The 12,369-nt window shown below is 37.7% G+C and overlaps 1 protein-coding gene across 6 annotated transcripts in view; it reads left to right on the plus strand.

Moving 5' to 3' along the window:
• Window positions 1-12,369, plus strand: part of VPS13B (vacuolar protein sorting 13 homolog B) — a 485,377-nt gene that overhangs the window by 11,818 nt on the left and 461,190 nt on the right. The window contains exon 1 of one of the 6 annotated variants that reach the window (XM_049818784.1): window positions 7,425-7,446. The exons of the other annotated variants lie outside the window; for them this stretch is intronic. Within the exon in view, the coding sequence (XP_049674741.1) occupies window positions 7,444-7,446 (3 nt within the window). The 5' untranslated portion in view covers window positions 7,425-7,443. Of the gene's footprint in view, window positions 1-7,424; window positions 7,447-12,369 lie in introns of those variants that run through there. 6 annotated transcript variants of the gene reach the window in all.

Consider the following 12,369-nt stretch of genomic DNA (forward strand, 5'->3'; position numbering starts at 1 on the left):
TATTCTTACGCACTTAAATGTGGCTCTGAAGTTTGCCTGACTTGTATTTGATAAGTTATGGTAATTGACTCCCATGAGAGTATCCTTCATGAGAGTTATGTATTGTTTTAGAGGGTGGTTAAAGTTCTAGTATTATATTTTTCTCGTTACTTATCTCTATGTATTAAATCTCAGGACTTTCATCTAGAATTGAAATTCCCTTGCTAAACCTCTGTTGATGCTGTTTTTCCTCCTAGAGTTTTTCTCCTTTTTTGTCCTGTTGGACCTTTCTTAACATTTTCCTTTTCTATCCTAATTCTTTCTTTCTTTTTTTTTTTTTAAAGCTATTTGAAATTCTTTGCTCATTTCTCTTCCTCCCCTCCATGCCACAATACCTCTGTGCCCAAACCAGAGCTTTAAATTCAGACTGTGCCAATTGGGAAGGACAAGCCTGTGTCTGTTGCCTTCACCTTCCTGACATTGTAACTAACCACAAGACTAATCTTCTTTATGTTCAACCTTCAGTTCTGTGGTTTTTAGTCTTGGAACTGATGCAAATGAGGAGATTCAAGAGAGATGCAGTATCTGTATTACTGCTTCACTTTTGAGTCCTTGCCTTTAACCAGACGCAGTGCATCAGGAATATGCTGATGTGTATGAAGATGAAAACTCTCTCTCCTCCAAGGATAATTATGGAATCAGGGAAGACTGTTAGATACAAGCACTTACAGGGGCGCAGGGAAATCAAGTAGTTGTTTGGATCACCATACAGGCATTTGAACGCTGTTCCTTTTATGAGGCATTATGAAGGAGGTTTTGAAGGAATATAACAACTTTGTGGAAACAGTGGAGAACAGCCCACAAGCATGACTGTCAGAATAGCAGATGCATACTGTCATATTCTTATCTGAAAATCAGTAGAGACTGCCATCAAAGAATGGTCAAAGCAGAAATTGATCTTGACTGGGAAATGATTGAGATGGTAGATTGGTGTGCAGACAGGTTATGAAGGATTTTGAAAGTGAAGACAGGAGGCTTGTGTTTGATGAGGGTATAGTTATATAAAGTTTTTGCTTAGGTGGTAAAGCTAGCTCCAGGTCTGAAGCAGTGCTTTGCTGTTTTTCTCCTTCTCAGCTGGGTTGTAGTAGTTTAATTGAATATGGCTGTATGGACAAGTGGTGCTGTTTTCTCCGTTTGAGTGTATATGTATGCTGTTCAGTGACAGCAAAAATGTGGTAAGACTTGAAGTCAGAGGACTAACTGCCTTTATTGACCCACCTTTCTGCTTTTCATTTGCTCATGTAGAAGCTCAAGGTCTTTATTTTTAAAATATTTTCATTTGGTACTTATGCATTTGCACAGTGGTATCTTCAGTAGATCTGATACTGAGTTTTAACACTTGTATGCAAAGTTTAAGGTGAAGATTAAATTGAGAGCTGCCCTACAGGAAGCAAGCTATGTCATCAGCTAGTTTTGAATCATAATCTCAGGTTAACGATGAATATGAAATTCATCATTAAGCAGTCAGTTCATGCTGCTTTTATTTGTGTTTTAATAGCTTGATATAACAAAGGGAATTTTATCTGGTTCTGTCTGTGCGTGCATACAAATCAGTATATAGTAACAAGAACAGTTTTCCCTATTACTTTTAATTAAAATAAATTCCTTTGTCTAAATTGTACTTTAAGTAGTTTAATCTTTTCCAAAGATTCAGGAAGGTTTGACAGAGCCTTTGTTTGGGTTTTATGCCATTTTTTGTCAAGAGCTCCAGTCTGAAGAGTTCTTACGTTTTCTATGAATTGTTTCATGTGAAAAGTGTTTTAGGTAGGAGAGTCTCTTTCAAGGATATTATCTTTCTGAGGGAGAAATACCATGTCCCACAAAACTCTTGCGAAAACATTTATTAAACTTATTCTTTCATTAGAGGAATTAGTAAAGGCATGCTACAAGTCCTGCTAGAGAAGGCCTTGCAGCATTTGGTTCAGACACTTGTCTTTGTATTTCCAGGGTTTTCACATGAGTGGCTGAAGAGGAGGTACTGAACAGCTTTGCTTAAAGCTGGATTAATATTCATATGTTTTAGCTGGGCAAGCAAGAGTGATGATGTAACTTACCTATTTTTTTCTGCTAAGCACTTTCATATGAGAAGACTTTAAAAGCAAGGTATCTGACATTTTAGACTGCAATAATTCTGCTTGCAAAAAGAAGAAACTGCCTTTGCTGTGAATTTGTTCAGACACCTATGGGCATGTTTCTTAATGCTCTAGCTGTAGAAGTCCTTCCATTGCCATTGTGTTGCCTCAACCTGAATAGCTGGCTTGCTTACCTAAGTGCATGTTACCATGTTAGTAATTTTGGACAGTTTTCATGTGAATTTGTCAGCTTGTTTCTTTTTGAAGTCCTTTTCAGGGCTAAGTCATGGTGATTTCAAATGTCTGAAGCTGATTACTATGAGAGGTAGGAGTGGTCCCACTTGATTCCTTCTGTGCTCGTGCTGGCCCCTAGCAGAGCTTCCAATGTTGGTGTGCTGCCTACAGGCAAAGATAGAGGAGCAATCCTGACCCAATCCTAGTGCTTAGTCTGTGTGAGTGAGCCTTGCTTTTAGGTGTTTCTGCTAAAGAACAAGACTTGGGATAGTAAGCACTTTTGCTTTCTGCTCCATGCAATACTGGGTGACATCTTCGTTGTCAGTGCTGTACCTAGCTTTTGAGAACACCCATAGGGACAAGGCATGATAAACTGTCCCAGTATCTTCAGAATACATGTAACTGTTTATGTGAGAAGAATCTGACTAGGAGGACGCTGTTCTAAGCAGCCAAACAGTGGACAACCAAGCAAGACAGGGGAAGGTATGAGTGCCCACTGTGACAGAACTTTCTGGTTATTGTGACAGAACTTTCTGGTTATTGTGACAGAACTTTCTGGTTATTGTGACAGAACTTTCTGGTTATTGTGACAGAACTTTCTGGTTATTGTGACAGAACTTTCTGGTTATCGTGACATTTTCCCAGTTTTTTATCATGACAGTACATATGTACGTAAAAGGTGTAAACAAGTTTTCCTTTCTTTCTGCCAGCTTGTCTTCTAAACGCTTTCTCCAACTGGCTGAAAATTAAATGCTATGAGAAAGATTTAAAACTTGATAGTTTCATTCATTGAAATATTTAGTCCTGCAAATGTCAACATTGTATGTCTTTAAAAAGAGAAGCCAAGTACACTGTGTCAGGCATGTTTACTGTGGTAGCAGATTCAGGAACAGAAAAGCAGTCAAAAATGTAGTTAGGGCTGTGTTCTTACTAAGGAGCTCAGATTTTGAATACAGCTCATTTGAAGAAAGATATTGTCAAAACAGTTAATGGTTGGACTCTTATGATCTTAAAGGTCCTTTCCAACCTAAATGATTCCATGATTCTAAAATCAGCCTGGTCATTATTACAAAATATATTGAGATTGTGTAACACCAATGATTTTCAATAGTTTTTTTTATGTTCAAATGGATGCACTTTGCGAATTGTAAGTGTAATGAAGAGAGTGCAAGACAAGGGTATGGGCTCAGTGTAGGTGTTGCAAGATAAGGAATCTGCCAGGAGCTGTGTGTGTAGTTACAGTTTTCCCTCCAGTGCTTGTAAGCAGCTGGAGCAATAGTATCTAGTTAGTAAATGTTGCCTTTTCTCAGCTTCCCTGTTGTTTTCTGAACAAGACTTTCTCTGTGTACCTCTTTGTGGTGTAGTTCAGATCAAGTTTGTGCTTTTGAAGAAATCTCCTGGCTACCCAGGCTTACTGTGCTTTGACCTCCATTGTGGGATGGTCTCAGAACTAATAAGCTGGATCCCTTTTGGGTGAAACTAAAAGGAAAATGTACTCTAGAAGCATGGTGCTCCAGTGGTGAACTGAAATTAATGAGAATGGTTGTCTTGTGTGAGTTGTTAATAGAATCAGTACTCTGTGATCACTAGCCATGGTGTCGTCTCAGATTAAGAGCACAGTGAATCCACTAGACCAATTGATTTTTTTCTCAGAAGTTGTTCTGGCTGTCTAGGTTCAGAAAGTCTGTCTAACCCACATTTAATGCCTGCTTCTCCGCTTTTCATAGTTAGCGTGTCTGTGACAGTCATCTCATGAAACATCTCTTTATGGACATGATGCAAGCACCACTTTTTTATTTTCCCCTCTCCTCCTTTATAAAAGCGCATCCCTCTAGTATTTTCTGAGACTGTAGTAGATTTGTATGTTCATCTTATCCAAGGGTTCAGGAAAAAGTTTACATGGTAAGAAAGCATAATCTAAGCTACCAGAATGATAGATTTTTATCACTTTGTTCATTTTTATAATGATTTAAGTAGCAAACATTCTGCAAATAGTCTGGAGTTGCTCTCTCAGAACATACTCTCTCTCAGACTAGAAGAAAAAGGAAAACTGTCTGTGGTAGTCAAGCAGGTCCCATATTACAGGCAAATACCAGTGCTTGATATCTACATATTTGATGTGGACAGGAGACAGCAAATTAATACTCATATCCTACTTCCAGCAGTGTCTTGAACTCTGTATAAACAGCAGAACATTTTGGTATGAGATCATTTGTCAAGAAGACTTCAGAGTAAATTGGAAGAATTTTAGGCATATGAGGATGCAGTGATAAAGAAGGTAACGGACAGAGGCAAGACCAAGCAGTGCAGCTGCACTTCAGATTGTCATTATGAAATTTCTTTCTTAGGCATGAACAAGTGAAGTCCTTATGTCCTTCCTACTGACAAACCTCAAGGTTTCATTATCCTGTGTAGATACCTAATAGTGTTGCTGCTGTTTATTTTGTTCTCCTATGTACTGTGGAAACCTAATCTGATACTGGTAGAGAGCAAGAAGTTTCTGCTTTTCACATTTTAGAAGTCTAGCTCTAAAATTCTTGTTCTCTTCTGTCCCGAGCTACCTCTTTCTAAACTGATGGTTTGCTTCAGTTTGCAAAAAATGGTTGAAGGGCAGTCTTCATAATGTAGTGCTCATAGCTGTAAAGTTAATTTGACATGGACATATTATCTTATAGCTGCTGTACTGGTGGAGGACTGCTGTTTAAAACCAACTTTCTTCAGAAGTAATAAAGCCTGCCAACTGTTGGGATTTTGTTGAGGTTCAAGATGTCAGGTTCCCTAGTTGCCTTGTCATGACTTGTGGTACTTTGTATCTTTTAGTACACTCATACAATCGGTTTGTTTTAGGCATATGGACTAGGCTTCTTGTGATCTATTCTAAATTGCTTTTTTGCTTTTCTGGAATTTAAATATTTAGAATTAAAGATTATTTGGTTTTTATTACTGTTTGGCTATATTGGCTTAGACTGGCTCATTGACTTTTTAAGATGTCTGTTGTGCATTTGGAAACATGGCCTTTCCAAAGAGGAAATAACACTTTTAAGTTTTAAACAAGCCATTGCCCTCCAAAAAGACACCTTAATTGTCCTTTAAATTTAAGGACAGAAATATATTTACTTATGTGTAAACATGGGTTATATACATTAATGTTTTGATTCTTTATACGTATAAGTGCACATGAACTTCATTTTAACTCCCAGGTTTGGAGGCTGAGCTTTTTTTCAAATGCTTGTGTCGTGCTAGCTCTGTATGCCATTTAATGTATGAACTTTCTATAGGCTGTTAAACAACCCTGCAGCTGCAGAGACTGCAGCTCCAATTTTCTTCCTTTAGCAGGTAAAGTTTGAGTTAACTGGATAGTTGCAGGATATGTATGTTTCCAAGAGAGCTCTTCTGGAGTCCTCTCTGACTTGTTGTAGAGTCCCAAGTTTATTTGCAAAAGTAGTCACTTCACAATTTGTATCAGATTTATGGTGTTGCTAGCTTAGCGCAAGAAATGTGTTTGGAGCATGCCTTTTGAAGTTAGTTGGTCTTATGCAGAACATCAGTTGGAGATCTACCTTTCTCAAGTAGCGAGAGGAAAGGATAATGCAGATAGGAGTAGTACATGGAGGAAGGGTGGTGCAAGCAAATGGACAAATAGGTTAGGTGAGAAGAGATTAAAGTCACCTGATGGATGTGAAGGGGAGAGGTGTTTTTTTTGGGGTAGTGGGTAGTGGTCCTGTAAGCTTTTGTACCTTTACAGGTAATTCTAAATACATACTTTAATCAGATGAGGGTAGCATGCTTACATGAAGAATTTAATTTGTTTGCCCTGGAACACCTGACTTTTTTTTTTTTTTTGTGGAACCTTGTCAGGATGCTGTATTTGGAAAGATATAATCCTGATTTTGGACACAGAGTAGTTTTCCACATGTATGAATCTTTTGGGGAATCCTGCATAGTGCTGAATTTCTTGAATCTGTCATAATATTTCAGTCTTAGTAGTTTATTATTATTTTCTCCTATGCTTTGAAAATTATTATTTTTTTTTCTTCAGAGCAGGTTACTAGAACACAGTTATTTCATGGGTTTGTTCTAAAATAGATGTGGATATGGGGCTTGCAGTTTTCTGGATCGTATTTCAGCAGAAATCAGTGCTTTATATGACATGTGTTTCTGATTTGTACTTTTTTAAAGCCTTTGGCTTTTGGGCAGACACTTTTAAATTAATCTTTCACTTCCCCCTCCTTTATTTTTGTTTATTCCTTATTTTTGCTTTCTTTTCTTTCTTTTTTTTCTAAGGTTTTTTTCTTTCTTTTTTAAGCGCTGAAAATGTGGGCTTCTTCCTTTCTACTTAGAACTCCAGTTTAGCTATAATTGTGCTTTGATATTTGGCTGTAGAAGTTGATTCCTCTTCTTTTTTAACCTCCTCACTCTTCCTTGTTACGTCTCTTCTTCCTTTGTCAGTGTTCCCAAGTTCTGTAAAATACGATTTTGTCAACTCGTGCAATAATATCTCAGCAGCTTTTCTCAGGCTTGTGAGTGTTTTGCCTTGATTCTTGTAGTCTTTCCTTCAGTTTACTTGGCTGATGGAGCTCACTTAGTGTCTTCAATCTTGCTTCCAGCTTTAGCCTATTTCTTTCCACATGCTGGCATGTGTCTTGCTGTGAGGTGAATTGGACAATTTGCTTATCTTGGAGAAAAAAGAACCAGCCCTCAGAAGGTGATGAAGTTACTTGATTTCTTTGTTCTGGGTTAGTGGGTTGAATTAGTTTGCTGGGTGAGCCGGTGGGGACCAAAGATGGCATACAGAGAAGACACCAAGTGTAGGAAGGGCTCAACTCTGCTCAGCTGTGTTGTCTAAATGCATTCTTGTCTGGTCAGTCCCATCGCACTAAATTATATATGGAGTGGTTATCAGCTGACCTGCTGAAGTGAATGATAGTCAATGCTTTTTTTTTCTCTTCCAAGCGTTGTCTTCTGGGACTAGAGGATATTCAAGACCTGGTGTCGGTCTATTGTGATGCCATGTCAATGCACTCTGCAATTTCAGTTCAATGTAGAGTGAAGAAGCAGACTGGATCCATTTTCAAAACTGAGTTGATTGAGAAATAACATGGTGAGAATTCAGAATCTCAAAATTTAGCGTAAAATCAACAAATGTTCATAAACATGTTCATAAAATTTTTCTCACTACTATCATTGTTGATGGAAAATAATTATTTTCATTTGCTGAAAATTGAAGTGTTATGAGCTTGTTGCACATGGGCCAGCGTTTCTGAAAACGAGAGCTAGATATCAATCTGTGAGACTCCCTAGAATTGGAGTATATTAGGAGTAGAGATTTGTTGGCATAGAAGCTGCAAGCCGTGCTGGGAGTATGTCCTGGCTGAAGTGTTTTACCATGTTTTAGTTGTGGAAACCTGCATATAGTTGAGAATATTTTATTGTTATCAAATAGGGCACAAGTAACAGTCATTTTAACCCATTTCTCTCTCTGTGTCTTTCCTCCCTTCCTCTTTTATTTTTACTTCCATAGCATTCTCTAAAATTGATTCTGGTATGTGACTGTAACTTGCTACTGGCAAGTTATGTTCCATTAAAAAAAACTAGAAATCAAATTATGTATGCCAACAGCCAGTAAAACTGTTTGACCCCCAAATATGCAGATTTCTCTTCAGTCATGCACATGAAAACTTATAAACCTATACCAAATGCCAGTGTTAACAAAATCTGTATTTATTTTAACCAAAAGCAGGTGTTTGTCTTTTCTGCATGGGTAATCATGTTTCTGTGCTCATCTCTGTATGAGTTCTGTCCAGCAATACAATTTCACTTTAGTGAGCTGCCTCTTACACATTTCTTTGACATTTAACATCCATACATATCCTACTTTTGTTGTTATTCCCATTTTTGCCTGTGAAGTATTTAAATGTTGACAGTTTAGCAGTGTTGCCCATGTGGAGGGGAAGAGTTTTCATCTCGGAGGAAGCTGATGTTGCTGCTTTTACTCATTTAAAACTGTAGTTCCCTATTTCCTACTTTGTTGCTTTAGATTCCCTTGCTTGGAGGATTGTGGTGTTACTTAACAAGTAAGGAAGCAGCAGACCTACTTGCCTGATGTGCTGTATGGGTGTAGAAAGCTGCTTCTTTAGTTTGTGTGTGTGTATATATATGTGTGTCTGTATCTATGCATACCAAAGTCAGCTTCCCATCTAACTGTTTTTCATTTCATTATTGCTTGATGGTAAGGAGGAACAGTTGGGACAGGAAATATGAATAGCACGTAGTACACAGGTAAACAGTTGCTTTACATAGTCGTAATTTCACTGTTATTCCACTTTTTAGTAAGGTAGTGATAGCAGTTAAGAGCTGTTCTCTGACTTTTGAGGGCAGGCACTGTCACGTATGTCCAGATGAATGGTAGTCAATGTGTATTTAACTTCGTTGCTGCCTTCCCTCAAACAAACTAAAGCAGTTTTTTCTTCTGGAGTTCTTTCATGAACTGTCTTCACATGTTCTGTAACCACTAGGAAACTGCAGACCCCAGACTGAGTATTTATACTAGTACAACTATATTCTAGAAAATTTACACTAAGATTGTGAATGTTATGGTTGTTTATAGATCAGATCAGCTGAATTTGCTGTGTGGAGAGGGAAGGGAAAGAAGATACACAAGGGATTTCTAGGCTGCAAAATGAACTTGGAAACTGAATGTTAGGTTGAACTCTTGGCAAAGCACCAGTTAGTGCGCTGTTGAAATGTAAACAATAGTTTTGTTCTGTACCAGCTAGGATAGTATCTAGTACCTTTTTTTTTTCTCTTTGAAGTGGCTGTGCTGCTAGGGAATTGAAGGGATTACCTGTAGCAAACCAACATCATAGTAAGGAAATGGATGACATAATAAGTTAATTACTGGAGTTAATGCGGTGATGACCACTGTAACTCACGTTTTAGAACTTAAGAGTACGTTGTGGGTCTCAAAGCTGTGGTGGATTTGAATATGAGTACACTAGAATTGCTTTTAGTGCAGCTTAACGTGGTATGTTTCTAAAAAATAAAGTTGACAGGTTAGTGGGTTGAAAAACCTATTACTACCTCCCATTAACAGTAGTGATTTGCATATGCTCATATATTTTGGATGAGATTACCTGTGTTAAATTTAAACTATTTACTGTCTCTGGGATATGCATGAGTATGAAGGGTGTGTAGATGTCTAAGTGCATGAATTTTCTAAAATCAACTTCCAGTGCTCATGTTGGAGAAAACTTTATCAAACTTACCGGTACCTCCAGAAAGTGACAGGGCTGTTGGCTGTTCAGGTCTTCTGGAAATTCACTCCTGACATAGGTCCCCTTGAAGATAAGTCTTTGGCTCTGTGTCTCATGCTTTTAGTATCTTGCACTCCAAAGACTTTTAACCTCCAAAACACGTCTGCTTTGGCAGGTCATGCATGGAGGTACAGTGGAGTTCAACAAACTCTTGCATTTTGAATAAACTTAAGAAAACTACTAATTGCACAACTTTGGAGTTGCTTCAGAGTGACTGTTTTGAATACAATGACACATGCTTCTGAGCTTATTAACCTTTCTGTGATACTGCCTGTCACATACAGATACGTACAAGTATATCACATCAAAATTAGCAGGGAAAATAGCACAAGATCTTGCCAGAAATTTGTGTGTTAATACATAATGATTTTGGAAATGTATAAGTATCCTGAGTGCCAACACTTAAAAACATAATACAAATGCTGTATCTGTAAATTTATGTACTAGGAGACTATCTATGGAGACAGTTAAGAGGATGATACAAAAGTTCATCTATTTGAGGAACTGTCCTGTGGGATAGTCCTGGGTGGGTAACTAACTGAATCAGTCTGTGTTAGCCAGCCAGCAGACCCGTTCCTCCCTGCCACAGTCCCTTTCCATCCTTATGATGTGGACTAAGGCATTTGGAGAGTGGAAGCTGGCTTGTATGTTATTGATGAATCTGAATTTCAAATATAAGGCCAAGTTGCATTTGCTGTTACACAGCTCAGGGTTCAAACCTGCACCAGCTGCTTTCAGAACAAGGTTGCCACACCAGAAGTCTTCACTGTTCATGGTGATGCACCAGCTAGACAAGGTTGTTTGGTTACTCTTTTGCTGTGGTTAATTTGGTGAATTGGTAATTGGGGGTGTTGTCATGGTATGTATTCTTGAATTTTGGAAAGGAACCCACTTGCACAGGAACAGACACAGTGATTGCTGCAATACTATTGCTACAAAATTGCATTTCAGAACAGACCTTTGTTTTTTTCCCAAGTTTATAGGAAAAAATCCCAATATTAGTCTTTTCATACACTTTATTACTGAAAGTAGAAACCAGCAAAAGTATTTATTTACTTTAATTCTTCAGATAGATAATACTTTTATCTATCTGCAGATAGATATAGGAGGTGAAACTCAGATACTACAACCTCGCTGATTTATATTCCAGAAAATAAGTTTACTAAGGCAAATGCAAATAGTAACATGTAAGTGGTGTGTTTCTCTTTATAAAGTACAGAGAAACTGGTCTGCTGTGTAGATACAGGTGTATAGCATAGAAAGATTAAGAGTAATCCTTGTATCTTTACTGATTTTACTTAGCTTTTTTTCTGAGCTACTTACAGCAAGGAAATGTAATGCCAATAGTCAGTGTCTTTGTTCTAAGGTAAGGGTGAAAGGATTTATATATAATTTTTGGCATAATTCCTAGAAGTCTAGGGTCAGATTCTGATTCAGCTTTCCCTGGCGTAGGCCTGGAATACCTCAATTGATTTACTTTGGAGTAATTCCAGATTTGTCCCAATCCAGCTGACATCAAATCAGGACCCTACAATCCAGCTTTGTTTCATGTAGTCGGGTGAAGAGTTTGGATTGGTATGGTTTAACAGGGAATGAGGTGAGGTAATGCATTTAAAAATATTTCCTTGGAGAGGAAGTAGTTTTTCCTCGTTTGTTGATAGATTAAAGCATAGTTAAATTTGTTGGAATGTGTTTTAGCTCCTCATTATAGCAAAACCTACTATTTCAGAGTGGGCATGATTATAGATTTTGTAGTGGAAAAAAGCTGTAATTTATCCACCTTTGGTAAAAGTATCTTAAAATTCCAAAAGACAAAATACTCTTAATTCTTTCAAGTACAAAGTGTGCTCTGAAATTACAGCTTGTTCCTTTTGGAAAGTGTGGTATTTTCTCTGAAAGGGTGTGATTCAATTATAATTTATTAGATACAGTTATTGAACTTAAGCAGAAAAATTCCCTTTATTCACCTAGTGCTTGTGACTTACCTTACAATACCTGCACTTAAAGAGTGGCTCCTGCTAAATAATTTTGATGCACAACCGATATAGATTGTGTTTTATTTTGAAAACTTACAGGCAATAAACTCTATCTGAGCGAGCTGCACTTTTTCCAAAAGAACGGGTATATGTTCAGATTTAAATGTGCACTTTCTTTTTTAAGGAAGAAATCACTGTCTTACCTTTTTATAGGCCACAGATCTCCAGGGAAATTGTACCGTGCTGCTGGCAGTGCCCTGGACCATCCAGTTGTCTCAGTTATCCATCTTAGTTTAACTCCAACTGTTAAATAAACACAAATTTAGGTGTAAATATTTATTTCTTTGCTTCTGGAGAAAATGAAGCAAACTTGATCCTTCTATTGAGAAATGTGATTTTTTTTTTTCTTTCTTTTTTTCTCCTCTCCTCTCTTTGGCATGTTTGTTTAGTGGTTCTGTCTCTGACATGCTGAGAAACCCATGTCTTGAGAGCATCACGCGGGCTTACTGAGGATACTCACTTGGTTTCCTTTACCCAGCACCCATCAGCTTTGGACTAGTTGGTGACTAGCAGGGCTATCTGTCAAAATGCAAAGGTCTAAAGAGCCCAGAATGCTGTAAGGTGCTGTCCTTTTTCAATCTAAGTCTTTATGCATTGCACCTAATTGGAGGATGGATAACACAAAGCTGGTTTACCCTTTTTTATTTTATATGCATGAATCATTCTTCTGGAAGA

Source organism: Accipiter gentilis, chromosome 2, assembly GCF_929443795.1.
Source record: "Accipiter gentilis chromosome 2, bAccGen1.1, whole genome shotgun sequence".
Taxonomy (NCBI): domain Eukaryota; kingdom Metazoa; phylum Chordata; class Aves; order Accipitriformes; family Accipitridae; genus Astur; species Astur gentilis.